Source organism: Penicillium vulpinum, assembly GCF_028829585.1.
Source record: "Penicillium vulpinum strain IBT 29486 chromosome Unknown utg000004l_segment0_segment0, whole genome shotgun sequence".
In the NCBI taxonomy this organism is placed as follows: domain Eukaryota; kingdom Fungi; phylum Ascomycota; class Eurotiomycetes; order Eurotiales; family Aspergillaceae; genus Penicillium; species Penicillium vulpinum.
Window position 1 is genome coordinate 6,529,083 of NW_026643244.1, and position 26,761 is coordinate 6,555,843.

General features: G+C 47.6%; 11 protein-coding genes across 11 annotated transcripts; 5 read left to right on the forward strand and 6 right to left on the reverse strand.

Moving 5' to 3' along the window:
• Positions 1-5,044: 5,044 nt before the first annotated feature.
• On the forward strand, positions 5,045-5,650 carry N7479_010984 (uncharacterized protein; the record flags this gene model as incomplete). The annotated part of the gene is made up of 1 exon (XM_057258675.1): positions 5,045-5,650. One exon carries the CDS (start codon positions 5,045-5,047, stop codon positions 5,648-5,650), a length of 606 nt encoding a protein of 201 aa, XP_057106133.1.
• A 3,947-nt stretch (positions 5,651-9,597) lies between these two features.
• On the reverse strand, positions 9,598-10,041 carry N7479_010985 (F-box domain protein; the record flags this gene model as incomplete). The annotated part of the gene is made up of 2 exons (XM_057258676.1): positions 9,598-9,926; positions 10,017-10,041. 2 exons carry the CDS (start codon positions 10,039-10,041, stop codon positions 9,598-9,600), a joined length of 354 nt encoding a protein of 117 aa, XP_057106134.1.
• Positions 10,042-10,255: 214 nt separating this feature from the next.
• Positions 10,256-11,272, reverse strand: N7479_010986 (D-isomer specific 2-hydroxyacid dehydrogenase family protein; the record flags this gene model as incomplete). The annotated part of the gene is made up of 1 exon (XM_057258677.1): positions 10,256-11,272. One exon carries the CDS (start codon positions 11,270-11,272, stop codon positions 10,256-10,258), a length of 1,017 nt encoding a protein of 338 aa, XP_057106135.1.
• A 424-nt stretch (positions 11,273-11,696) lies between these two features.
• N7479_010987 (PhzF family phenazine biosynthesis protein) lies at positions 11,697-12,743 on the forward strand (the record flags this gene model as incomplete). Its single annotated transcript, XM_057258678.1, has 3 exons — positions 11,697-11,721; positions 11,775-11,802; positions 11,864-12,743. The coding sequence occupies 3 exons, from the start codon at positions 11,697-11,699 to the stop codon at positions 12,741-12,743; spliced, it is 933 nt and encodes a 310-aa protein (XP_057106136.1).
• A 175-nt stretch (positions 12,744-12,918) lies between these two features.
• N7479_010988 (bifunctional C97 family peptidase/thioredoxin family protein) lies at positions 12,919-14,837 on the reverse strand (the record flags this gene model as incomplete). The annotated part of the gene is made up of 4 exons (XM_057258679.1): positions 12,919-14,415; positions 14,466-14,687; positions 14,735-14,749; positions 14,802-14,837. 4 exons carry the CDS (start codon positions 14,835-14,837, stop codon positions 12,919-12,921), a joined length of 1,770 nt encoding a protein of 589 aa, XP_057106137.1.
• Positions 14,838-15,402: 565 nt separating this feature from the next.
• N7479_010989 (EF-hand superfamily Ca2+-modulated protein) lies at positions 15,403-16,170 on the forward strand (the record flags this gene model as incomplete). Its single annotated transcript, XM_057258680.1, has 3 exons — positions 15,403-15,405; positions 15,458-15,669; positions 15,804-16,170. 3 exons carry the CDS (start codon positions 15,403-15,405, stop codon positions 16,168-16,170), a joined length of 582 nt encoding a protein of 193 aa, XP_057106138.1.
• Positions 16,171-16,580: 410 nt separating this feature from the next.
• N7479_010990 (putative RNA annealing protein Yra1) lies at positions 16,581-18,453 on the reverse strand (the record flags this gene model as incomplete). Its single annotated transcript, XM_057258681.1, has 6 exons — positions 16,581-16,625; positions 16,694-16,865; positions 16,919-16,989; positions 17,047-17,211; positions 18,174-18,203; positions 18,253-18,453. The coding sequence occupies 6 exons, from the start codon at positions 18,451-18,453 to the stop codon at positions 16,581-16,583; spliced, it is 684 nt and encodes a 227-aa protein (XP_057106139.1).
• A 552-nt stretch (positions 18,454-19,005) lies between these two features.
• Positions 19,006-19,768, reverse strand: N7479_010991 (ESCRT-III subunit protein VPS24; the record flags this gene model as incomplete). Its single annotated transcript, XM_057258682.1, has 2 exons — positions 19,006-19,656; positions 19,721-19,768. The coding sequence occupies 2 exons, from the start codon at positions 19,766-19,768 to the stop codon at positions 19,006-19,008; spliced, it is 699 nt and encodes a 232-aa protein (XP_057106140.1).
• A 502-nt stretch (positions 19,769-20,270) lies between these two features.
• On the forward strand, positions 20,271-21,278 carry wos2 (Hsp90 cochaperone SBA1; the record flags this gene model as incomplete). Its single annotated transcript, XM_057258683.1, has 4 exons — positions 20,271-20,353; positions 20,529-20,854; positions 20,909-21,157; positions 21,213-21,278. Exons 1-4 carry the CDS (start codon positions 20,329-20,331, stop codon positions 21,276-21,278), a joined length of 666 nt encoding a protein of 221 aa, XP_057106141.1. The 5' UTR covers positions 20,271-20,328.
• A 1,172-nt stretch (positions 21,279-22,450) lies between these two features.
• N7479_010993 (translation machinery-associated protein TMA46) lies at positions 22,451-23,649 on the forward strand (the record flags this gene model as incomplete). Its single annotated transcript, XM_057258684.1, has 3 exons — positions 22,451-22,525; positions 22,607-23,157; positions 23,214-23,649. 3 exons carry the CDS (start codon positions 22,451-22,453, stop codon positions 23,647-23,649), a joined length of 1,062 nt encoding a protein of 353 aa, XP_057106142.1.
• Positions 23,650-24,163: 514 nt separating this feature from the next.
• Positions 24,164-25,401, reverse strand: N7479_010994 (FAD-dependent oxidoreductase; the record flags this gene model as incomplete). Its single annotated transcript, XM_057258685.1, has 3 exons — positions 24,164-24,594; positions 24,685-25,271; positions 25,373-25,401. The coding sequence occupies 3 exons, from the start codon at positions 25,399-25,401 to the stop codon at positions 24,164-24,166; spliced, it is 1,047 nt and encodes a 348-aa protein (XP_057106143.1).
• Between the last annotated feature and the right edge of the window lie 1,360 nt (positions 25,402-26,761).

The following is a 26,761-nucleotide window of genomic DNA, read 5'->3' on the forward strand; positions in this document are numbered from 1 at the left end:
TTATGCATAGATTATGTAAGGGGTATGGATATGGATCCATAAATAGACCTGGAGGTTTTTAATAAGAGAGGCCTACTCCGTACAAAGAGGGCCATATAGAAGTGCACGGTTGCTTAATAGTAGAGATTGGATTGTTGAATAGCTTAACTCTATGGTGATTATGAGGGGAATTTCCGAATAACTTTAAATATTTCTCGAAACTGCTCAGTTATTTCAATAACCTAACCTATAGTCACCCAAGCACCTGGGGACCTGACAGATATATATATATATCCAAAATGGTCACTTATTCAACCTAGTCTGATTCAACAATTTTGATCGAATACACTCTGCCAAGGATGTTAAACTAGAGACATGATATTTTGTGATAGTTTTGCCTTTATATCATAACTTGGAGAGGGGTGACATCCATAAATATTCTAGTACATACCCAGAGTATGGAGTACGGAGTAGCTTAGTTTAAGATAAGCGTGTTGTGCCCCACTTCATTCAAGGAATAGTGAAAATGTTCCAAAACTTATTTTGCTAGCTTTGTATGCACAAAAGGGGGCACTGGAGATAATAGAGAGATGAGAGATATGAAGCCACCTAGGCACTCCTTCAGAACCAAGTCAAACAATCTCGCATAGCCCAACAGCAGCCCTCAACAAAAGTCCCCAACACTTATCTCGCAAACATCTACAATAGCTGCCCAAGCTCAGGTGCATATTTCAAAAGAGCCAAATAGGGAAGGAAACACAATTCACCGCCAGTCCATGTATCCGACCTGTGCATCGGGGATAAGTAACCAGGCAACGAACCCATGTCACTTTAGCGTCAGGGTCAACGCGACCACGAGATAAGATTATCAATGACCCTGTTCGGATATTACCCATCCTCACTCGGTCGGGCATACGATGCTGCCAGCCTGTACGACCAGGATGTTGCTTTTTTGCATGTCAAATTCCACCGTAACATCTAAACGCGCAGAGCGCGGAACTGTCAGTACCCAGCGCAGATTGAAACGTCAACGCGCCCGAAGCATTCATGCCCGGCATTGTACAGGAGCAACGGCCTCACAGGACAAAGTGATTGCTAGCTAGGCCGAAGTAGGCAAGTCAAAGAATTTCGCGAAGACGCGCCGTCCGCTAGAATATTACTAAGGCTTCACGGCCTACTGCAGTTTCCTCAGTTCTTCTTCGGCTTTACACATTGCATTACGAATTGCATTACGGTATGTGGAAATGTTCTCGAAACTGGCCGTCGGAGGAACGGAGTGGAATAGGAGAGTTGCGTTTATGAAACGGAGATACAATACTCTGGCTAAATTGGTTTCTGGCTAATGTTTGTTCCGTCTTGGGGGGTTTCCTAAATCGCCCCCACGGAACAGCGACCGTGGCGATCGTATATTACCCGATCGCAAATATTAAATATCGGTCAAGGCGGATATCCTTTTTAATCTACAGGATGTGAGTGGATACAGGGTAAGTTCTGAGTTGACTCAGATAGGATAATTTGATTGGAGTCAGCAGGAGAGATGAAGGTTATAATTTGTATCCAATGACGATGGTTGCTGTAGCGGTCTCAGAGATGGGCTGTCTGATCTCCAAATCATCACAATGTCGGCGTCGGTCTAGATGAAAGGCTTACGACTGTGCTATCCGTGCGAAAAATCTAGCCCATGCGAAGCACAGTCCCGATGAATCAGGGGGGCGTTTATTTATCTGGTATATGATGAAAGTTGAGGGCGACTCACGCCTCATGAACACGTCTCGGGTACACCGTCAACCAGCCACTACCATCACACCCTTGTCGATCGATGCAGCCGAGGCCGCGGATGATGTCCCGGAAGGGCCCTTGGGTTACTCACACTGCAAGAAGAACTCCATACTCCGTACTCCGTACTTGCAGATTGTGTTATCTCACATTTTTCTATAAAATCTCCGCTAGCGGAATGTGGGTCGAAACCCCATGGGGTGGATGAATCTTCCATGGTTCAAAAATATCTTTATGTTTAGTGCCCGCGGCGTCAACCCTGGATGAGCTGCATCTAAAATTCGTGCAGCTGTGGCGAAACTTGACTGGCAAGTACATATGGAATTGTGGCTATTGAGTCGGTGAGAACAGGTGTCATTAACTACCTAGGTAGTTAGTTAATTATATTCTGTTATATTAATAATCTTACTCTCATTTACAATAGACCTCGGTCCAAGTTAATATATAATGAGTACGGGAGTACTCCATTAAAATCTGCCGTACCTTGTAGAATGTTGATTCAATATCCAACCTCTTCTTTAATTTTATTCTTCAGTACTACTCTACTATGTATGCAAGAACAGACCTGTCTGTGTTGCAATTTTAGTTCAGAGATCTTGCATATGAACTGCATATGAGGTGCATCTTATAAGCTGCAGGGAAACCCGGGAAGGGCTGGAAGGGGCCGGTGTGGATCCAAGCTCCAAAGCACTTTTTACAAAGGGGCCAGAGCTGGCCAGACAATTCAATATGCAAAACCTCCCTTCAGCCTTGCATTCGCTCACACTGTATGGGAGTACGGAGTACTTGAATTCAAGGGTAGCCACCCAAATATGTGTATGTAGACCTAAATTGTATGATTGGGTCTCTGACACAAGTTGAGTTTCGTAAAGCTGCATGGAGACAAACATAACCCGAAGTAAAGCCGATAGACCAACTCTCTGAAACAGAACTTTTGTGCCCAACCTATTCTCCGGGAGATTAATGTACTTCTGTTGGATTAAATAAATACCTTTGTACGGAGTACAGAAGCTCTAGAACCCTACAAAGTAGTCCGGGAACGATTGAGCTCCACCAGGAAACCCAGGGTATAGGTAACAGTGCATGCGTGGAAACTCCATTGAAGCACCGAAAGCTTGGGCAGGGGAAGACCGGAACGCGACGCGCGATATCGATAGTGAACCTCGGCCCCCAGCAAGCTTCTCACAAGTCGCGTGAACTATATATGATTTCATTGCGAGGGGAGTACGGATTAGCCGGGTTGCAAGGTGTACAGCGGAGCTGTCACGTTGATCCGAATTTGATTTCCTGGGTAAACTCCCCCCGGCTTGACCCCTTTGTTTTTTTTTCTTCCCCGACGGGTCGGGACGCGGAAGCATCAATTATGGAGTAGGAGGCGTTGAGGATTTGAAATTCATATTCCTATGTGGCGGTGTCGGGGAATTAGATATGTACACTTGCCAAAGTACGGGTACTCTTGCGGTCAAAAGGTATACACATAAGGTCCTTTGGATATGATGCATATGGAGTTGGTGATCATGCGCCCGAACGGGAGAGTGCAAATTGGTCGGGACACCCAGGATGATGGATTGATCCACTCCGGGGAAAGGCGTCACATTCTTCCCCGTAGACGCTAGGCTTGCATCAAGCAAGTCATCTGGTGCATCAGAAATCAAAAGATATAAGGACAGATTCAACGGAAGCTAGCATGACGTTCCGGGGGATCTCTAAAAAGAATTGATAGATGGGAAACGTCTTTGTTTTAAGTGGTCTAGACTTAAGATCTAGACTCAGGGACTAATCAATTTATTGATTTTTTTACAACAAAGAGAAAGCCACTAGAGCCTCGGTGGACTGGGGAGGGACCTCTGATTTGTGCGAAATTGGACGGACTTTACTCGGGAGGATTTCGTTGGATTTTAGTAGAACCATCTGGGAATATCTACTACTCCGTAGTCTCCGTTAGTAGAACGGCAATCTGACGGCAAATTAAAAATTGCCGAGGAACTGCATTTATCCGTGGGGGTAGCAGGCGGGATAAGTTCCGAGGTAGCGGAAGCCGTTAGTTCCCTATCCTTTTGGCCGTTCCTTTTCATTTACGGAGTAGATCGTAGACTAAAAGGCTTCTAGATTGGAAAATGGAATCCTTCGGATTTTAGACCTGACCCGAAGGTGGAGACACGGGGAAATTTCCTTCTGATTCAAAAGAACGAGGATGCTTCGTTTTCCCCCGTGTTGATTTCTCTTCAACTTTTTGACTCCCTTTTTTCAACGTGTTAACGTTGACGTGTTGAATCGTGACCGCCAAAAACGCCAAACCTGATTCCTCCAAATTGTTCAGGCATTCAAAAGATTCGTGTTTGGGTGCATCCGATTAGGGCTGCAAATTCCAGTTAGGCCTGCAGCTTCAACTCTTTTTTTTTTTTGCTTCCCCAAACGAAGCGGTGAATCCGAGGCATGATCATTGGAGAATTATCATCGGGACTGGGAAATACTCCAAACAATCCGATTTTGAGATCAGACCAGATCTTGAGCTTTCCAAGATTGTTGGGCAACCCTTTCTGGGAAACCGATCTGCCGCAAGGGGGAACTGGGAAATCCAGTTGCTGATATCAGATTTCTCGACATCTACAAAGTACGAAGTATACTGGAATACTACAAATATCTTTTTGTCAGACTCCAGACCCGATCTCGGGGGGTGGAATATCAAGCGCTAAACCGGGGATCCGATCTTTCCCCCCGTGTGTCAGAAATCTGATACATACACATCTTCACAAAAAGAATTCAAAAAATATAGAAAAATATAAAAAATAAAACTCCTTTTTGGGATTTTTTATTTTTTTATTTTTACTTTTTTTTTGTTTGGGTCGATCAGTTCCCAAGGTTTCAAGGTTCTTTACCCAGGGATCGACAGCCCTTTGTTTGCGGAAACCTCCTTCCGCCTGATTGTTCTGATTTATTTGATTTGATTTGATTTGATTTGATTCTTTTATTCATTTTATCCTTTTTTTATTATTTTTGAATTTCCTTTCTTGGGCTTTTCTTTATTGCTTTTTCCTTTTTTTTTTTGAGAATTTGAATTTCTCGAACTGCAAGGGTGTCGGAAAGTCTAGAAGTCTTTCCCCGGCTTTGATCTTTGATATCTATATTTGTGTGCCCTCACCGATCATTGATAAACACCCCTCGACTCTTCCTCATTCTCCATTTTTTTTTATCTTTCACCTTCAAACCTGTTATCACTCTCACCCACTGGGCCCTGGTACTACCAACCCTCTTCTACAACACTTCACTCTTGCTCAACACCGCAATCATGATTCCTATTCAGTCACGCCTACATGAGATGTCGCTCCCCAAGGCGGCGGCTCCTCTCGCCAGCACAGATCCAGCACAACCCACCTTTGCCTGGAGTGGCAGCGCATCTTCTTCCATGTCAAGTCCTTTCGCCCCTCCACCAACTCCAAGCGACTCCCTCCTCGATATCAACCCACGCAAGTCCTCTTTCTCCAGTGAGATGGGAGCAGCATATGCCTTCCCCTCCTGGCCCAACCGCCCCTCCCTCTCCAGCAACGACTCCACCGATTCATGCGCCAGCGCCTTCCTCTCTGATGACGATCTCCTGTGGATGCCAGAGAACTCGGGCGCCGAGAAAGCAGTGGAGGAGGCAATCAACCAAGACGCCACCATCTGCTCAGTGACGATGGAACAACAACTTCAACGCATGCGCGCCATTGCCGAGCAAGAAGATCGGGCCAATTTCCTCGCCAAGGTCGACGCCCACGCACGAGCAACCCTAGCCCTCCGAACAGCAAAGCAGACTATTGTGGCAGAGCGAGAGACATCGAAGCGCAAGAAGCGCCGAGTTGTGCCTACTCCCAAAAGACGTGCTCATTCGGCATCGAAAGTGCACAGTCAATAAGCTCACCGGTGATGCCCGGTGCAGCGCAGGCGCTCTCCGAAAAACGCCACATTTCTCTTCACAATCATGTCATTATCTCGCCTTATCATTTAATTTCTACCCCCGCATCTCCCCGGGAGTGCAGAGAGAGAGAGACCCACATCAAGCGGTGCCTAATCTCTATTTTACCCTTTTTTTTTTCACTACCGTGATACCCGCGGAAGCTCACCTCATCACAACTGCGACCTCGGGAATCACACTTGACCCAATCTCCGAGCAACATGCCATGGTCGATCAATTAGCCACACATCTAAACTTCCACTCCCGGGTGGTATTTGAATACAACCCCACGGGCCGACCTCGCCCGGGGGTGACCCCCGCGCAGCTTACCTAATTTCTCGCTGTCGGCGCTTCCAGAAATCCCACCTGGGCATTGTCACCTCTTGTCACCTCCGTCATCTCCTTTACACACACCGCTGGTTCATTCGGCTCTCTGACTCATTTTTCCCAACTTTCGCATTTGTTTTTTTGTTTTCTTTTTCTTTTTAGCGAATCCGTTATTCCCACAGGGATCACGTTCTTACATGGAGTTGCAGCGCCTGATTCGGTCATCCTTTGACCTTGTTTTTTGCCTACCCTCAGGCTTGCATCCATGGGGACCCGGTGTTACTGATGATTTCTTTTTTTCCATTCTCAGCTTTAACGAACTCTTTCCCAGCGCATTGTTCAGATACCCCCCAATCTTGTATACCCCCACCATTTGTTTTTATCTGCGACACAATTGTGATTTCCAATTTCCAATAGCGCTCTTTGCGATCAGTTATCGGAATATTGCGCCACGTGCATCACATTTGTCAATAGCCGTTCTCAGTACATTAGGTAGCCTGAACCAACACATTGACCACATACTCAAATAAGAATATCCTTCCAAATCACGGAGTAATCCAAAAATAAACTAAAAGGAGTAATTTTATCCCCTAACTACACATCTATATCCCTTTTCTTTACCCCGGCCAAGTCCTTGCCACGTTGGTATGTATACATATGTATTGCCCCCAAAAGCAAATCCTCGAAATAGAAATATTAGAAATACCCAACATTCATCAGCCTTGTCCGCCTCGTGTTCCCCGCTTGAGTAACCGCCTCACCCCGTGAAGTATATGTAGAGCCCGGAACCCCGAAACAGTGAGGCTGTAAGAGCTTATTGCAGTCCATGTATGACACGCGTCCCTGGCTGTCGTTGCTGAAATGCTGAAATGCAACAGTGAGATCGGGGTAGCCTTGATAATTAGTAATCGCCGATGCGGCGATATTATTGATTATCTTAGGTGTTTTATATGTACTCCGTACATCGCATATTAGGATTTAATTAGCATCGGAGAATATCGCGAGATTACGGTTGGGGTTGTTGGTAGGCGGGCTTTGGTCGGATTTGGGGGATTTGGGGGGTTCCATGTTGCTCCGGTGCCAACTCCCCGAATCTTGGTGGCTTCTTTCTGGGCGGGATTTGTCGGCTGCGGATAAAATAATTATAACTGAGGAATGTATAGTTGGTGCTAAATATGGACGCCTAAATCGTGTTGGTGTAGTACGTGTTGGATTTTACCGCTTCACTCATTGTACACCACGAGTATAGGTCCTATATAGTATATACTACGTAGTTGGCGTTTCCGGGGAAGCCTCGTTGCCCGTGAATAGTCGCCCTATGGTCGCCTCGCTATTAACATTACTATCCTTTGCCACCGTTGTTGGTTTATTCTGCATTTACTGTATTTGTCATGGATGTGTTGCACCAACCCACCGGGCAAAGTATTTCAAATGCTATGCGCATCACATTCCATGAATTTAATAGGGCACATGCTTTCAACACTACTATGTTGGTTGTTAACTTAGAAGAATCCCGGTATATTGTGATTGGAATCATATTTCATTAGTAGATGATACCCGTGCCTATCGGAGAGACTTCCGTCTAGAAGATTATCATCTGATAATTATCCAATATTGAATTTCAAGCATCAAATCATACCGGCTTGATGGGGCATGTGCTAGTGAGCGATGTCTGAATAAGCGGAACATCGGTGAGGACTATCCAGAAATTACAGAAATCAAAGGCATAACGATAGAACCTGATCCGGACTTACTAGAGACTATGTAAATACTACAGATAATTGAATAAATAGACATATCGTCAGATGATTGAATTTGTCGGATCTGAACATGACATCCTGACCAAGAGACTGTCACAGTCTCTTCATAGACGCTAACCAAACACAAATTGCCACAATATATTGCTCCTCGGATATTGAAACGCGAGATATGGTGCTGTCGGGTCCCCATGGCTGGAGAATGAGGCCGATGAAACACGTAGAGTCACGAATGTGCGGAGGCTGCGTTGGCGTGAACGCAACCGTAGCTGTGTCTTGCAACGCCCAGAGGTCGGGATGCCCTGTTCTGAAAATTCGTAGCAGTACTTCTCGATAAGGACGGCGATCCCCGAGATCAGTTCAAGGTTGTTGGAGCGGAAGGGAGTAACCGTGGAATAGGAGATCTCCTGGCCGATATCATCGTTCTGGCCAGAATGCCTGTCCGGGCGCTATGCGGCCCTTCGGCCCCCGGAAGGCAGAGAAACGACTATACAAAGAAATCAAGTAGAGAGGGCCCGAATAAGGACCCCCTTGCCCCCGAGTTTCAGGGGGTGGGGTGATGTTGGGAGGATCCAGGAAATTGGCAACAATACAAGTGACGTTTGTAGTAGTTGCGAGCAAGAACCAGACTCTCGGTTCGAAGGCAAATAGACGGGATCTCCGGGATGGGGCTGACCGTAAGGTCGTAAGACAACGATCATGAGAGCGGCAGATTTATAGCTCAGACTAGGGAAGTGTGGCTCGGGATACCGAGGAATCCGGGCAGCTTGATGTTACGTAGACTTTTCATTCATTGCACAAGTAAGAATGTTATACAGAATCTAGGCACTGAGCACAAGCATATTGTCTATAGTTTTGTCGTTTGCATCTCGTCGATGATTCAATCTAAAAGCCTGTCGCTGTCCTGCGCATCCATCAATAGTCGGGTAATCCTCGATAGTAACATGGATGGCTTTCTTTTTTCAATAACCGCACCACACCTTTTTAGCTTCGGCCTGACCATATCAATTAACTCTTCACCGGATGTAGAACTCGGCGGGCATATATCATCGCCGTCGGAAGCCGAGCCTCCCCACACCTCACATCTTCTAGCTCTTCGTTCAGCCTGTTCAGCTGCTAGTTTTTTTTGTTGCCGTGCTCTGTCAGCGGTATATAGAGAGCTGAGAGAAGGATAAGGGTCGTACATGTGGCCGAGAATTAGATCTACATATAGGATATATGAAAATACTATATAGACGCAATCATATAGAGGCCAGTAGAAGGTTTAAGTAATGGTGGATTTGACACGGACAAAGCTTTTGAGACTGCATCACATACATGTCGTGCAAACCGAGTCGTTAGACCCAGCTCGCTACTGACAAAGTAGAGATCACCCTCTGGCGAATCTGTAACACTGATTTCGCTACTTAAGGTTAAGGAGTTGCAAGCTTCCAATGCCTGGAGCTGGAAATCTGTCCAGAGAAACATGTAACTTGCACATAGTATTTCATTTGAAACTGAGGGCTCGGTGGTCCCTCCAAGTTGTGTGAGGGTGCGAGGATTTTCCATGGTTATTGAGAATAAACCTTCAATTTAGTATGGATCAAAGGGACAAATGAGATATAATTGAGAGATGATGGAGGGACAAATGAGGGAGAGATGAGATGGAAGTGAGGCGGCTGCAGACAGGTACGAGTCTATGCACGTGGAACGCTTGGTCCGTGCATTGAGATGCCCCTGGACCCGCGGGAATCCCCAGTGTGGCGGAATAGGAAGGCGGTAGGGGCCGGGCTTTCCATTATTGTTTGTGTAAATCGCCGACAGACTTGGCCCACAAATAACATCTCATGAAGCGCCCGCTCTCAATCTTCGACATTGCAAGCAGATAACATATGGCTCCCCCATAAGTGTGATGAGACTGCCCGCAGTATGTCGTTTTGTGCCTGGGCGCGGGTTGAGACCACAGTTCACCCACGACCGTTGCGCTGCGTTGGATCCCCACCTGGCATTTTTCCTCTTCACCATATTATCCCTAAATTGTGCTCTCGGTCGTAATATAACGTAATCTAGATAGACGTTTAAGTCGTTCTGCATACCAAATGCGGAGGTTTCCGCTTCTATCAACTCCAGGAGAGTGGAAGACGGTATTGTTTCATGAAAGAGCCGGAATGAACCTTGCAGCCGGATAAGATCGAATAGTTACATCAAGATGATAGGTTACCACGGTTCGGATCTCAGCTGTGAGATTACAGGCGGGGGGTTACGATATTGTAGCAGCGCGTATTGCATATAGGCCCTATTAGAAAGTTGAGAGCCGCAAGTATGAGTGGGTCTTGGATATTTGTGAGTGCTCGTAACATTTGAAGAATGCTAAGAGTTGAGATCATATCGAGTGGGGTATTTTGGGCACGCTTCAAGTCTTGAGTCTTGTTTCAATCTCCTCTACTAATCTATAATACACTGGTCGCCAAATGTATTTATAACGACTGAAATCCATAGTCTATCATCGTACCTCATTGATAATCTCACCAACACACCACTTCTCGATTGTGCTCTTCAACGATGTCTGTAGGTTTTGCAATGTCTTTTCGGAGTACCAGGCAAGGTGAGGTGTCAAGACCAAGTTCAACCCTGCTGCTTCTGGGCTTAACAGCGGCGAATCGCCTCTCCCAGCAGGTTCTGTGGCATAAACGTCTGTAGCCGCGCCTGAAATTGCTCCTCGCTTGAGAGCTTCAAGCAGAGCTTGCTCGTCGACGATTCCACCTCTTGCAACGTTAACTAACACGGCATGGGGGGACATAATATCCAACTCCGCAGTAGAAATCATGTTGAGAGTTTCAGCACTTCGTGGCAAGCATAAAACAACCACAGTCGCCTGTTTCAAGCCATCTTCGAACACAACCCGCCCCGATCGAGAAGATACGCCCTTACGCTCAGCAATAATCACATTCATCCCGAGACCCTTTGCCATGGCCTCGATGCGTTTGCCTAGCGATCCGTATCCAACAATACACAAGGTCTCATCACTACACAGCAACGGGGCCTTTCCATCAGCAGCACGAACCCGACTCAGCAATGAGCCATTCGTCTTCCACTCCGTGTCACGCGACAAATCTGCAGGAACCGCGACTGTGGCATTATGAAGCTCGATGAACTTCCGTCGAGTGGCGAAGTAAAGTCCAATCGCGTGTTCACTGACACTGTCAACATTACAGCCGGGACAGTTGCACACGGTGATTCCTCGTGCGGTTGCAGCTGCTATATCGACGCAGTCTGTGCCAGTCGCCATGATTACTATAAGACGGAGTTTGGGTGTGACTTCGGCGCTGAGGGTTTCTGCCGTCAGGCGTGTGGTTGTCGTCACGATGATTGTGGCATCTTTGATGCGACTGTGCAGATCAGCAGGATCGGTCCATCGGTAGACTGCGCGGGTATGTGGCCCTGGTAGATTAAATTCCGGGATTGGGCAGTGAACAGCCTCAATAGCGACAATGTGGTGGGTGATGTTCTCATCGGCCATGATAATAATAATGAGGGGGGAACAGAAGATATGTTATTAGTTGTAAGATCTTCATATTTCCCTGACTTTGATATCTCCAGGGCTAAATCCGGCGATTGTGTGATTACTGATACCGAGAGTAGCCGAAGCCGATGTGGGGCTCGGAGGAATGCCGAGATGTCGTCGGTGAAGTCGAACATATCATATTCCAGAACATCCCTGCGATGAGGTTATTTGCGCCTCATTTGTACTCTTAACAGGGATTACGTGTCGGAGTTGGAATACTGCTCCCCGTATTGACCTTGTATATAGACCGATGATAGCCGATGGATATCAACCTTCCACCAACCCTTATGCTTGGTAATATCAAACTCACCGGTAGCCCTGGCTGTACTTAAGTCTTTCATAATTCTTACAAACTTTTGTTTCTCAAATAATCACAACCATGCCGGGACAAAAGGCATCATATGGTATGTATGACGATCTAGAATAGTACCAAGGCAATGCGCTGACTCTTCTCTAGTCACCCTCGATGTTTTCACATCACAGAGGTATAGTTCTCTGCACCAGGTCAATGAAAATGATCCAATGGTGGCTAATTGGCCTACATAGATTCAAAGGTAACCCTGTCGCCATCGTGATGCTCAGCAATATCAAGTTATCACAGGAACAAAAGCAACAGATCGCCAAAGAGTTCAACTTTTCCGAGACAGTATTCTTGCACCCCGCGACGGGTGATCTAGAAATCTTCACTCCTGTCAATGAGATGGAGTTTGCCGGCCATCCTATCATTGGCACTGGCCACTTTCTCTTTCGCCAGGCAGTGGCCGACGGTCCTAATCCTTCAAACACCCTCACTGTCATGACCAAGGCCGGACCCGTTCTGATCTCATATGATCCAGCGAATGAGGTTGTTTCTGCTGAGGTCCCTCACGATATTCATATCCACCAACAGGGTGCGACCTTAAGCCATATCCTTCCTGTTCAAGCAGGCCTGAGGGCTGTTTCGGACCTGCAAGGTTTAACAGAGACATCACCAGTAGTCTCCGTGGTCAAAGGTGTCACATATGCACTGATGGATCTGACTGAAAGACCCGATATCTTCGCCAATATCGTGCCCGGTGGAAGTCCAGACCTTGATCTTGATAAGGGATGGTCGCCGTCCTTCACCGGAGTCATGTATCACCAGCATCTTGGGTCTCGGACGGAAGGAGACTTAGTGATTTGGAATCTCCGTGTGCGCATGGTCGCGATTGATCTAGAGGACCCTGCTTGTGGAAGTGGAGGATCTTCTCTTGGAGCTTACCTTGCGCTATCGAATGGTCAGAAGGGCCAAAATCACCGGTTCTATATTGACCAGGGGATTGAGATGGGGAGGGATAGTCGGATCATTGTGGATGTGCTCTTGGATGAGGACAAGAAGAAGGTCTCCACTATCAAACTCGCTGGTCATGCTGCTTTCGTAGCGGAAGGGAGCATATTTGTTGATTGAATATCCCATAGGTGGTGGGGGAACAATCAAATGACACCAATAGAGATATACGCAAAGACGCAAGTCTATAAAATGGTTCAGAAAATAGTTGAGTAGGTTATTGGATTACTACTAGGCTTTCGAGACATTCGATTTCACATGTATTCCGATCGTATATCATAGAGAAATTCAATAATCACAGACCCTTGCTGAAAAATCCTCCTATCTCTTTAAGCAGCGGCTCCTTCTGTACGGCCTGAACCTCCATCTTTCCAGAGATCGTCTCCGCCACGCCCATAGCGCGACAAAGATCAATCAGAGATCCATCCATCGGAGCTTCGTAAACAAAAAGCCCAAGAGCAAACAATAGCCCGTGCAAGGCTTCCACGCTCTCGTTCTCGCGCGAAACAGCCTCAAGCAACGATGCGGTCAGTTCTACCTGATCTTCCTCAGAGAGAGGATCGGGGTTTCCTTGGAAGCGGGCGTTATGATTGAAGGAGGCAAGATTATATGCAAAAGAGGCGGCGACAACGCGGAGGCTGGTTTGTGAGTCTAAGAGGGAGTTGGTCGCGAGACGGAGACAGGTCTCGCGGAGTGAGGATGAGGAGGAGGTGAGTTGCTCTGGGTAGAGGGGCGTGCTGAAGAGATTGCAGGCTAGTTGGAGGGCCACGATGCGGAGGTTGTATGGACATGAGGATAGATCGTCTTGGGACAGCGGTGCAAGGAGAGTTAGGAGGGTTGCGTGTTGGGCTTCTTCAGCGAAGTAACCACTTGCGCGTGGGTCAAGCAGAAGAAGACGAACTAGGTCGACCACGGCAAAATGACTGCCACTAGGAAGCGTCGAATATATGGAGGTCAATGTTGTGGCAAATGCATGCAAATCAGGGACCCTGATATCGGCGACAGGTCCGGTGGTTGATTGACGCAACTTCACAAATTCAATAACCGGCGCGACACCGTGGCCTTCCTTGAATGCGACAGGAAGCTTTTGGATAAGCTTTTCGAGTGGTGGGACCTTTTTATACATAACAAAGGTCGTAATCTCTCGCTGAAGACTGGGAAGTTGTAATTGACGATGGGGATGTGCTGGGTGTGCCATCTCTAACAACACACGAACGTCTCCCACTAGTTTGGCCGGGGTTGCGCCGCTCCATTCATCCAACTTTTGGCCCTTCAAAAAGGTGATAAAGGTAGGAGTCGAGTGCACACTGTACTCCATGCTAACATCGAGAGCTACATCGATGTCGACTTTGATGAGAGTACCTCGTTCACCTGCCTCCGCAGCGAGTTGGTCATATGTTGGGTAGAGAGCCTTACAGGGCGGACATGTTGAGGATGTGAAGAAAATAACGGCGCAGGAATGCGAAGCACCAGACAGCTCAGTTTTTAGCTGACCGAGATTGCTAACTATGCGGACTGCCCCCGCTCCCGGAGATATCATTCGCTGGGGCGCAGGAGGGACAGCCCTTGCTGTGGTCGGTTGAGCACTTGGCCCAGGGGCAGGGCCTGTCCCGGTGCCTTGAGTGACGCCTTTGAGAGCCATCTCTATTTGTGGTTTCATCATTTGCCCAAATGGGGTTTCGAGGAAAGTGCGAGGTAAGTTGATAATATGCTCCGGGATACTTTTACCGACAAGAAACATTGCAAAATCTTGGGTAAAGTTATTGCAGTTATGAAGGAAAAGGTCGTATGACTAGAATTGATTAGCTATAGTTCCACGGTTGAAGCCATTTATGAACGAACCTCGGGCGTATAAATGGTTGCCAATGAGCCAAGGTATTCTTCAATAACTTCATTTGGAAGCTCAGTGGTGCCCAACTTCACGACCTCCATGGGCTGTCCATGATGAGTACTGCCTGGAGCAGCGGTTTGGATACCCTGGCCAAAGTAATATTCGACCCCGTTGAGGACGATGGATGTATGGTATATAGCATCCATTTGTGTCCCTGTCAGGGCAAGAGAGTACTATACAAATTAGATACCGATCACTTTCTATAGCGCGTTGAACATACCATTCGGGCTAGACCCTATATTCAAGATTAGTTGATATTTACCGCTTGTTAAACCTGGAAAACTTACCTTTGAAAGGTCGTAAACATATAGCGAGACATCCATGATGAAGCGGGTGTCCGATGTAGAAGAAATTAATCGTCGAAGTGAAAGTCGAGATAAAGAGCCCTTAAAGCAGCACTCGGGCAGGCTCCAATCCGATAACGTCAGCACCGGTAGGGTACCTGCGATCATCTTCGATCATATTCTATAGCATTTTTGTATGAATGTGAAATGTGAGATGTGAAATTATTTGATGTTTTAGTGGGCTATTTCTACTTCATCAGAATGGAATGTGGTTTTCATTGACACGGTCTCATTTCTCACTATATACCGAGTACTACCTCCAGGGCTAGCAGGTGGTCTCGATATACGTGCAACTTGCTTTAGGATCAGAAAAGTTATTTATATAGCATATCAAAAGCCTGATACAAAAGAACGTACAATCTTAACATGCTTTCAATATTAAATTATGCGTATTATTGTGTAGAATAAAGTTGTGAAGCTGAAGTGATGCATACTAAATAGATCGTTCTGCAATCGCCGCTCTCCCCACCTTCACCCAAATTCTCATTTTGTCCATGCAACACTCCTGTAAAGCCCGCCCACGAGTCCTGCCAGTGATACTCATATGGTAAGAAATCCCAAGTATCCTCAAGACCCAACCAAATCTTACTCCCTCGCAGCCTCCCAAAAAGCGCGGAGGCGCAGCTAGCTCCTCCGCACCGGTAGCTCCGAAACGCGGACGCGCATCCAAGCTCGCCAAGGAGAACAACATCAGCGCCGAAGAAGAGAACGAAATTAAAGAAGTCTTTCACTTGTTCTCCGATAAGAATGCTGATTTCCCGGATGAGAAGGAGGGAGTCATTCCGCGCGAAGATGTGCGCAAGGCATTGGTGTATGTCTCCCTACCTCTGTCTCTCTACGGCCATTTACACCATCGACACTACCTCTACCCCAAACCCCACCCCCTTCTCAATTCCTTACTCCCAAGCTACAGCTCGTAAATACTGACAATCCTCCCTTCAACAGCGCCCTCGGCATCCCACCCACAGACTCAACCGAACTCGCAGAGATCCTCTCCGCACTCGATCCAACTATAAGCGGATACGTGCCCTACAGCCCCTTCGTCTCAATAGCAGCAGCCAAGCTGCGATCGCGTGATGATGACGCCATGGCTGCCGAGGTGGATGATGCATACCAGCTATTCACGCGCGGCACGGATGGCCCCATTACACTGTCGCATCTGCGGCGCATTGCGCGTGACTTGAAGGAGGATAGCGTGGGCGATGACCTGCTCAAGGATATGATTCTTGAAGGGAACGGGGGTGCCGGGTTGAGTGCTGGTGTTACTTTGGAGCAGTTTCATGATGTCATGACCAGGGCTGGTGTGTTTTAGAAGTGGAGGATTTGTGTAGATTTTTGATGAGACTGCATTTCTTGTTCTGAGGGAATATAAGGGTCAGATTCGGCGTTTGGTACGGTATCTTCTTTTAGCAGGGAGTCGGAGGTTTTGAAACTTTGATTGTTCGAAAATCGATTATCATTTGTAATGTTCCTTTGTGGGTGTAGATACATGTTTTCCTCCATCGGCTTCTGCAAAAGATATGAAAGAATTAAGCCTGGCGATACTAGCAAAAGGAAAAAAAAAGAGTAGAGAAACACAGCCAACGAGAAAAAGAAGAACAGAAGGAGCACAGAAGAAGATATGACCCGCGCATCAACCATAAAGAACTCCCGAGAATATTTGCGAAACTTGTATCATGCAGGAGCCGCGATGGAGGAAAGTGGAAGCAACAGTTAGTCTGTTTAAGAGATCTCGTCGGCCATGCCGATGTCCTGGTTGGCGCTTGCCTGGGGGACAGTGCCGTTGACAGGAGCAATGCCTTCAGCAGGGGGGCATCGGCGGAGAAGTAGTCGACCATCTCAGCATCAAGCTCCTCGACAGTCTTGGGCTTTCCACGGCCGGCAGCGCGGCCACGAGAGCGAGTGCCAGCAGGTCCCGTACCACGACGCTTTGCCTTGCCAGTAGCGGCGGTCTGCTTGTTCTCCTTAGCCTTGGAGGCAGCAGCGGACTTGGGCTGAGCCTTCTGACTGTGAATGGATAAGCATGTGAATGTGGATCGCGAGAATGGACATCAACCTACGCAATGCGCTCAGTGAGAGGCTTGGAAGCAGGAATAACGGGGACGTGAGACGCATCATAGACAACTTCGATCTATTATATACATCAGTCAATGTTGTAGTTAGGATTAGTCAGAGTAAGAGGGGTTACCTTCATGGGGCGACCATCGACGAGGAGTCCGTTGAGCTCCTTGGTGGCCTTGGCGGCGGTGTCTGCCCTGTTGAATTGGATGGAGGCGATACCACGGCTAGTACCGTTCTGGTTGTAAGTGAGCATAACCCGCTTGACGGGGCCAGCAGACTTGCTGAAGTATTCCTATAGCGCGAATAGACGATCAGTATTTTCGTCAGACAATTTCAGTGAGAGCGCGGTTCTCGAGTGTCGTAAGAAAGGTAGGGCGCAAACGAGGACGACCAAAGGTGAAAGGGCATCAGCGAGCACACGGCATCAATTGATCGTCTGTCATCCCAAATTGGAACGTGGAACATATAGCCCCATAATCGCAACCCCATCCGACAGGTCGCGAATTTGATCACTGTAAAGGGACTTAACATGCCACCAAATGCCCATAGTAGTACAGAGTCTCCGCTTCATCCATAAACCCATCAAGCGATCACGATAAGTCCTTCAACAAAAGCATTATTTCACATCACCACCACCAAAGCAGAGTTTGTCAACTGGAATCCATTTGCCCATACATGTGTCATCCCAACAAGTTAGGGCCATGTCAGACACAGTTTGAACCTCTCTAAGCCACTAGAATAGGTAATCACCCTATAACAGCAAGACTCTTCGCAGAGAGATTTGAGACTCTTGTCTCAAATACGTAGGTTTCAGTCTGCCTCTGAACCTGTTGACCACTGTTCCACTGATGCGCTCGCTGATGCCCGTATAGATCTCAAAGTAGACGACATGAAGGAAATGCGCAGAATTGAAGAGAGGTCAGGATGATGAGTTTTCATCCATCATCCTCGGCATAGTACTCAGAGAACAAGGCAGGTGGATTTCCGTGTGGGAATCAACACGAGCAGTGTGCGTCTTTTCACCGTACTACAACACAGCTCGACTTCTTGTCTCGCAGAGCGCCAGCAATGTATATATTTTTGCAGAGACATGTAGAAGGAGTAAACTGTGTGTGCCGTGCATCGAGGAATATCCATCGATGTGGGAGGAGGTAGAGAGATGTCGGAAGGCCGGTCGAAATCGTTTGCGCCACGACATTCTCGAGAAAAGAGATGGCAATAGAAGCCAATATGAGAGCCTTTAGATCAACATACCTTGACATTGGCCTCGGACACATCGGAAGGCTGAGGAGATTAGCGCATGAATAGAAACATCAAAGAAGCAAGAACTAACCAATCCGCTGACAAGAATCTTGCTGGAGCCAGTTTGGGCGACAGGGGCTGGGTGAGCAGCCTTGGGGGTAGCTTTGGTGGATTTCTTCACGCCTCCAACGGCGGATGGCTTGGCCGCAGCGCGGCGGGGACCACGACGACGGGTAGACTGGCGACGGCTGCCGACCAGATCATCAAGAGACTTATCGAGGTTGGCGGACATGATTGCGACGGAGATGAAGCAAAGCTGGCGATTTGCAAGTTCAACAAAAGTCGCTGGGCGAACGCGTTGTGGATGATATGCGACCTATGATTTGAAGTCGCGTTTGAAGAAAAAATCAAGATCACAGTGGAATCTCGAAATAGGATGATGCAGATATTTGTATGGAGTTAAAAGGGATGAATCCTGAAAGGAAGGATGTGAGAGAGTGAGGAGAGGGGGGCGACCTGGCGCAGCCTGATTTTGCACTAAACCCGTTTTGGCGGCCCGATGCAAACAACATCACACCAATTTGATTGGATGTAATTGAGCCCCAATGATAAGCTGGGAGGTCCTATTGATCTCATCTTTACCCTTTTCTTATTGTCCCATTATAAAAATTAATGTGGGATCAATCTGGATTGTTTTGAAAAAAAAGGCAAAAATCCATTATGTGCAGGCGGAGCCTTGGAGAATAGACTATGGAAAAACACGCACCAACTCCAAACGCGAGTCATGGAACAGACGACTCAATAACAAATAAACAAGAGTAACGCTCTGATATTGCAACATGGACTAGCTCTTGAGAGCTTCCAACCGGCCGCGCATCTGCGCGAGAGTGGCTTCTTGATCTTCAAATTCTTCCTCGGCTTGTGGAGATTCCGGCTCTGAGATGTTGGCCACAGGTGGTGCCGTGATGGGCTGTGCCTGGGCAAGCTTGCCTTGCAAGACTTCCTGTAGGATCTTATCAATCTCCGATTCCGCTTCATCTTCCTCATCTTCAAAGACCGAAGGGTCCATGGTAGCATCATCAACCATCTCTTCGATAATGCCTGCCCTGACCAATTCGGAAGACAGCTGGTGCATGGTCGCAGATAATTGGGGCAGTCGGACAAGTGTGTTTACATCCTTCATAATCCCAGTTGATTTTTGAAGACTGCCCTGGATTTTGCGCGCCGAGAAGGCTTCATTGACTTGCATTCCCACACTCTGTAATTGAGCTCGACTGGTATTCAACCGTGTGGTCTGTTTCCGAATCCGCACTAGCTCCCTTGCAAAGACTTTGGTGTCATTGATAGCCTGCTTGGCCTGGGACGGGTTTCGCTGAGCTCGTTTAGAGGCATTGACAATGTGCTGGCGAGTCAGGCTGTCACTGGCTTTTAGTCGGGCTAGATCACGATCGAGTTGCCGTGTGTTTGTGCGTATTAAAGCATTGCATTTTCTCATCTAACAATTTATACCTCATTAGTGTCATATTTCCAGGTATTAACAAGCTACACCACCTGCCTACCTGAGCTTGTGGGTCGGGCCCAAAGAATACTGCCTTGAGACTCTCCATGGATGCAGTTTTGCGCTAAGAGGGCAGGAAAGCGGCGACGAAAAGGCAAATAGGCAAATCAAAAGCGTTGGGGTGTTCAACGAATAAGTTCAGTCTCGGCGTGAGGTTTTGATCAGCGATAAGGCTCATGCCCAGTGCATCGTCTTAAAGATAGGTGGGGCAGGCTGATTCGTTTGCTATGTTGGCGCAATTTTCAACACTCGGAGTACGGTATGGCGGGGCTTTTCTCAAAGACTAAAATTGCTAGGTCTTCGGCTCAGTCTTCAAGTCAGTACACACTGATGCGACTGTCAATGTACAAGACTAGGTACCTGTATCTTGGAGTGGAGTGGGTGCCACGCTCAGCGTCCAGCCGCGAACGGAAACTGAGTCAGCTCTGACGTAATAAGATGTCCCACATATGCAGGGCCTGAGGCATGCTTCTACCAGTTTCTACAACATAGCACTTAGGTAGGTCGTGAATGAGCTTCTCTTACACTTCTTCTCCTCTCTTTGACCACGTTTTCTATCTTCCTCCCTTTCCTCAATTCTTCCAGTTATCTTTCCACTCCTAATTCAACATGTCTCAGACTTTGACTCCCGAAGGTACGTTATGACTATTCTACTGCTTCCCCGCTCTCGAACGCAGGATTGCACATTTTGCGTGAAATTTCCTATGACGTTATCCAATGTATAAGACTGTTTAGAAACATCAACTATGCCAATTCTACAATTCCATTTCTAAGTTAGATCAAGGTGCTGACATTCTATTTCTTTTCAGTTACATGGGCTCAGCGCTCATCCGACTCGGACCCTGAGCGCAACTACCTTTACGTGAACATCAAGGCTGCCGAGGTCCCCAAGGCCGATGCTACCCTCAGTATCACCGAGAAGAATGTTACTTTCAAGGGCGTCTCCAGGAAGGGCGTAACATACAGCGTCTCCCTGGACCTCTTTGCCGAGATTGACCCCGACAACAGCAAAATCAACCACACCGACCGCGATGTCGAGCTCGTTCTCCGGAAGAAGGAGCTCAAGGAGGAGTTCTGGCCCCGCCTTCTCGAGAGCAAGCAGAAGATGCACTTCCTGAAGACCAACTTCGACAAGGTATGCTTGGGCATTCGTTCTAATTGATAATGGATGTTGACTAATTGGATGCAGTGGGTGGATGAAGATGAGCAGGATGAGGCTGGTGAGGATGACTACGCCAACAACTTCGGCGGTCTCGGTGGTGAGGGTGGTGACCCCAGTGGCGGTGCCGGTGGCCTAGGCAACATCGACTTCTCCAAGCTTGGCGGTATGCCCGGCATGGGTGGCATGGGCGGCATGGGCGGTATGCCCGACCTCAGTGCTCTGACTGGTGCTATGGGCGGTATGCCCGGTGGTGAGGGTGCCGAGGAGGAAGATGATGTAAGTTTGCTCGCCTAGAGGTGATCTGAGGTTATCTACTAACACAACTTTGCAGGACGACCTCCCCGAGCTCGAAGAGGCTGAGGGCAAGAAGTCCGCCAAGATCCAGGAGGTCTCTTAAATGTGAGATGCCTACTTTCTGCGAAATCTATGACGACCAGAAACGAAAAACAAGGGTGCTTTAAGACACCTACGGGATGATGGTTTGAATTATGGATTTGCTTAGGTTTTCGCCATCCATTGACTGCAAGGCTATTCTGACCAAGGCAGCTTTGATCCAAGGCCAACCTTTACTCATGGTAGATCTATCTCATTGAAAACATCCCAATGATTGATGAAGCGTGATGAGTTGTCATTGCAGGTGCTTACGTAGGGCCATATAATCAGTGACTTTAGGGTCCACGATGCAATTGTATATTGTAGATGAAGCTATTATGGAGACGTCTCAATGGCTACCTTCCCTGGGTTGATCTACCATCTTGGGTGACATGGTGACGGTGATGTAGATGTGATTTGTTAGTGTATAAAAGAGAGCGATGAAATATCAACTTGATATTAAGTGGCCTCTGTAATTAGGATATTCTCTAGACTATATTCTTCCTACGATAGGTGTATATTTATACTATGGATGTCCATTTTAGGCACAGAGTATCCTGTTTGATATCTCTTTTTAGGGTATTTTAGCTCGAGGCGAAAGCTATATATACATAAATGAAGATGTTGAACTCATAAAACTATCTTGATAGAACTATTTCTATATACCTTCGATTGTTTCCTCCCATGCTGTTACCTGTATTTGCATAGCGAGGGCTCTATTGTGGGTATTGAGGGCAAATATTAGTGGGCATATGACGCATGTCACTGTGAAGAGCACATATGTTGTACTCAAAAGTTGACATTGTATGCCAGTAATAAAATTGTTGAAAGAAGATAGTGATTCTCAAGTAAAATTGAAGACAATGATACGTAAATAAATATAAATTCAGTCTACTCTTGCATTTCGAGTCCTCGCACCGTTGGAGTAGTAAAAAGACCCGCACCGTCATTGGTTAACCAAAAATTACCGTCACACTCTCACACCCCTCGTTTTCGACATTTCACTCTTCAACAACCCTGGCATTTCTGCCCACCTCTCGATATCTTCTTTTTCGGATCTCCCTGTCATTCTTTCAGATCGCATCAGCGTCTTTCCTTTATTTCATTGTCAGCAACTGAGGCGCACCCTGGACAGGCGCATTTTCACATTTTTACTCTTCCCCGAACCCGCGACGTCACGTCCACCCAACTGCCGCCATGCCTCCCAAGAAGGCTGATCAGCCTAAGAAGAAGAAGGCCACCGTTGAGGATAAGTCCTTTGGTATGAAGAATGTACGTCATTGCCTTGATTTGAAGTCTCGAACAGCGAGCCCGCCCGTGATATACCCCAACATGCCCTAATATTTAATATAGAAAAAAGGTGGTGCCGCCAAGAAGCAGATCCAACAATTGCAAGCACAAGCTGCGAGCAACAAGAACCTAGACGAGAAGAAAAAGGCCGCCGAAAAAGAGAAGCGTGAGGCCGAGAAAGCGGCCGCGGAACGGGCCAAGAAAGAGAACCTTGAGCTGTTCAAGCCCGTGCAGGTCCAGAAGGTTGCCTTCGGTGTTGACCCGAAGACTGTCCTCTGTATTTTCTTCAAGCAGGGTCATTGCGAGAAGGGCCGCAAGTGCAAATTCTCACACGACCCTAATGTCGAGCGCAAGGCAGCTAAGAGGGATTTGTACACCGACACCCGTGATGAGAAGGTTGAGGAGGAAGAGAAGAAGAAAAAGGATACGATGGATGACTGGGACGAGGACAAATTACGCAGCGTCGTTATGAGCAAACACGGCAACCCGCGCACAACCACCGACAAGGTGTGCAAATTCTTCATTGAAGCAGTGGAGAACCAGAAGTACGGTTGGTTCTGGACTTGTCCGAACGGAGGAGACAAGTGCATGTACAAGCACAGCTTGCCCCCAGGGTATATCTTTCCGCTACTTATGTGTGCCTCGTATGTGATACTAACAGCATGAGTAGATTCATTCTGAAGACCAGAGAGCAAAGAGCCGCCGAAAAGGCCCTCAAAGACAAGTCGCCCTTGAACACTCTCACCCTAGAGGACTGGCTGGATTCAGAGCGTCACAAGCTGACTGGTAAGCTGACACCCGTCAACGAGGAGACCTTCGCCAAGTGGAAGAAGGAGCGCATGGACAAGAAGGCCGCCGAGCACCAAGCACAGCAGGCCAAGGAGGCTACCGGTCGTACGCTCTTCGAGAGCGGCAACTGGGCTGACGAGGACAGTGAGGCCGAGGAGGGCGAAGACGACAGTGGAACCTGGAACTTGTCAGTTATGCGGAGAGAGACCGAGAGGCTACGTGAACAGAAGGAACAGGAACGTCTTCTCCAACTCAGTGGCGGGGTGCTACCACCCACGAGTATACCCGAAGCTGTCGCACCTGAAACTGTGGGTTGAGTCCCTATACACCCTTATGATACTAGACTCGTGGGCCCTTGAGGATCCTTCTCCCCCGGCGACATGCAATCTTTAAGATTTGTTTCATGTTGCTATAGGGTCGGATCATGATGTCGAGTGAACGCTACAATCGCTTGCCCAAACTGCTCGCTTTGTATGCAACCTCGTTGATCACTGAGGGCCTCGGTTGGTCGCCTTTTCCCTCCAGCCTCTAAACGTGTGTACGACATATGTCATGCGCAGAGGAAAAGGTCAAGGCTGACTAGCCACGGGGGCGCAAAGGCTTTATGAGTCTTGTGTCCCATGTGACGGAAGAATCAACGGCCGATATACCTTTTGATAGCACATTGTTATTTTGTTGGTAGCAAAAAGTTCGTTCATTCAAATGAACCTAATGCCTTCCATTTTCTATGTATCAGATTGCACGACATGGTAAGATCTATCAACTCAAAAAAAATGTACAACTTGCTCTCTGTAAAAAATACATGCGATCGGCAAATGCCCACAAATAGTGTTACAGCAAGGCTTTGGCCTGCAGCAACCTCTTCTCAAGCATCACGGATACAATATCTTCTGCAACACCACGAGACAGCTCAAACCCGCGACCACCAGCGCCATACCCATGGACGATATATCGATCATCAGCGAGCTTCTCTGCCTCGATGCGCAGACCACCCTCTCGAGCCGGCCGCCGACCGACGATATCGCGAATCACATCAAACTGGCCGCCGCTCTCGGGTGTGAAAGGAAACCATTTGGTTGCGTTAGCGAGGAGTTGCTTTCTAGTTTCCAGTGACGGGTTCGGATCCCAGTTATTCGGCTCCTTTGTGCCTCCAATGATGGTTCCGCCTTCGAGGGGACGCGGGATACAGAAGGACCACGAGCCATCCGTATTCTGACGAGTAATGGTCTTCGAGACGGGATTACGAACAAGACAAGTTTGACCTAGAGAACATGTCAAAACACAGATTCAGAACGTACACCTTTAAGCGCATCCAAAACACAACCATCACTCCCATCGTAGAACACACATACCTCTGATAATAAACGACTTCGGGTCCTCAAACCCAGTTCCAGAGCAGTTTACCACAGTCTTCACATTCCCTGCCATACTAAACGCCTCTTTCAAATTGGCGAGCGTATACTGCCTCGTTTCGCCCCCCTTAAGAACGAACTTGCGCAACAAATGCGCACAGTAGACAGGCGAGTTGATCACATACGTCCCGTACTTCACACCCCACACTACGCCGACAGGAACCTCATCTTTCCCCAGAGTCTGGAACTCATCCAGATGCGAATAAACATTGCGCACACTCTGCTCATCCAGGTACTCTGGCGGTGGGGCTTCGAGGTGCTCGACACCCTCGACGAATTTGATTCCCGCACCGGGCTCAGCGGCCGCAGTCCGCTTCAGGAATTCGTACGTGCGCTGTGCTTGGTTTGCCTCCCTCAGGGCCTGTTGCGAGGAGCCCGGCACAGGACGGTAGTGGGCTCCTGCCCATGGCGAGGCGTAGTTGACGGAAGTCTCCGAGGGAAAGTCGCGGGCTACCAGGAGGATGGATTGCGCAGGAGTGAGATGTTGTTGGATGCATAGTGCTGTGGAAAGGCCAATAACACCCGCACTGGTTGAGCTTGTCAGCTGATTTTTGTGTCTTGTGACCCTTTTTGATTTTATTTTTGGGGGCGCAGTAGCTCGAAAATATTATAGGAGTGTTGGACTGACCCGATCACTACAATTGTGTCTTTGGACATGTTGGAGAGTTGGAAGCTGTCACAAGGGATTAACAATGACTTTATTTGAACGAATCATCGAGTTGAAGCTCCAATGGGGAGATTGACCTTGGAAGTCAAAGCGAGGGTCCGGGGAAGGCGATAAGAACCCCGCCATCATATGATAACGGGACACGGCTTGTTCACCTTTGAGATAGTAGACGGTATATACTGGGTTATAAGGAATATAAACAGCAGTATAACTGCATAGTTAGTTTCTCTATACATGTTGGAAATGTATATAATCTCTCAATTCCAACAGTAGGTGTGCATTTTTGCATTTCCCATTGGCCTACATTGACTATGTACGGGAGTATGTATAGTAGGGTTTCTCCTGTGACTCGTATTACTTTAAGGATCAGAATTGATCCAGAGCACTTATCCAGTACGAATTAGAAATCCTTTTTCATTGCTCAAGGTCGATTGAAAACTCTGCCGGCTTGCCCCCCGATACTATCACAGGGCCCAAGCTCCAGGACGTTCGACGGTGCCTTTTTTGCAGGGATGACTGCATATCTTTGCATTTACTGTCACATCACAGGAACCAAAATGCAGAATAACTTTGAAGTACTCCGCACTTCATATATAAGCCTCGTGGGAAGGTAAAAAAAAAAAAGAAATGAGATTGTCATAGTCGGAAACACTAGTTCAAACATGAAACTTCCGAACGGTATTCTCCGAATTCAGGACAAGGAGAGGGACCCAATGAAGCCAAATTAGGCCATTTTCTAGTGATTGGAGGCCATCATGAAATGGCTGGATAAGTGCAGGCATTGGCTGAGGGGTGGTGGTGTAGCCGCCGAGCGATCAGCAGTGATGAACGTTGATTGGCTGGGTGAAGTGACGAAGCTGCAGCTTAAGAACAACAGCACGGATCCCAATCACATTGCTGTCTCGGATCACATTAATTTTTTTTTCCATTTTGTATATTACTAGGTTTCTCTATCATTTGGAAATCGGGCGGTTCCTTGCAGTTGAGAAAATATCAAGTTGGTCAAGTTGGTTTTTGTTAGGGTTATATAGTACTCCGTACTTTTTAACCATATAAAGTCCACTGGTTGGATTGCCTCCGAGTGATCGACGTGCAGGACACTAAAGATAGTGCAAGGGCCAGGGATTCTCTTCTTCATGAAGTCCGTGATTCGGGTACTGTCTGCATTTGATCTAAACTGGGTTAACTTTTTCTTTGCTCTGGTTCTGCATGCTCGTTGGTGCAATTCCCGCAGGATAACCCAGCCACCAAGAAGGCTCGATCTCACCGTCTCCGCTAATAATATGTTGAATATGGTGCTTTTAATCCCGGATCATGCCCCGGTTACTCTCTAAGGCCAGAAACAGGACA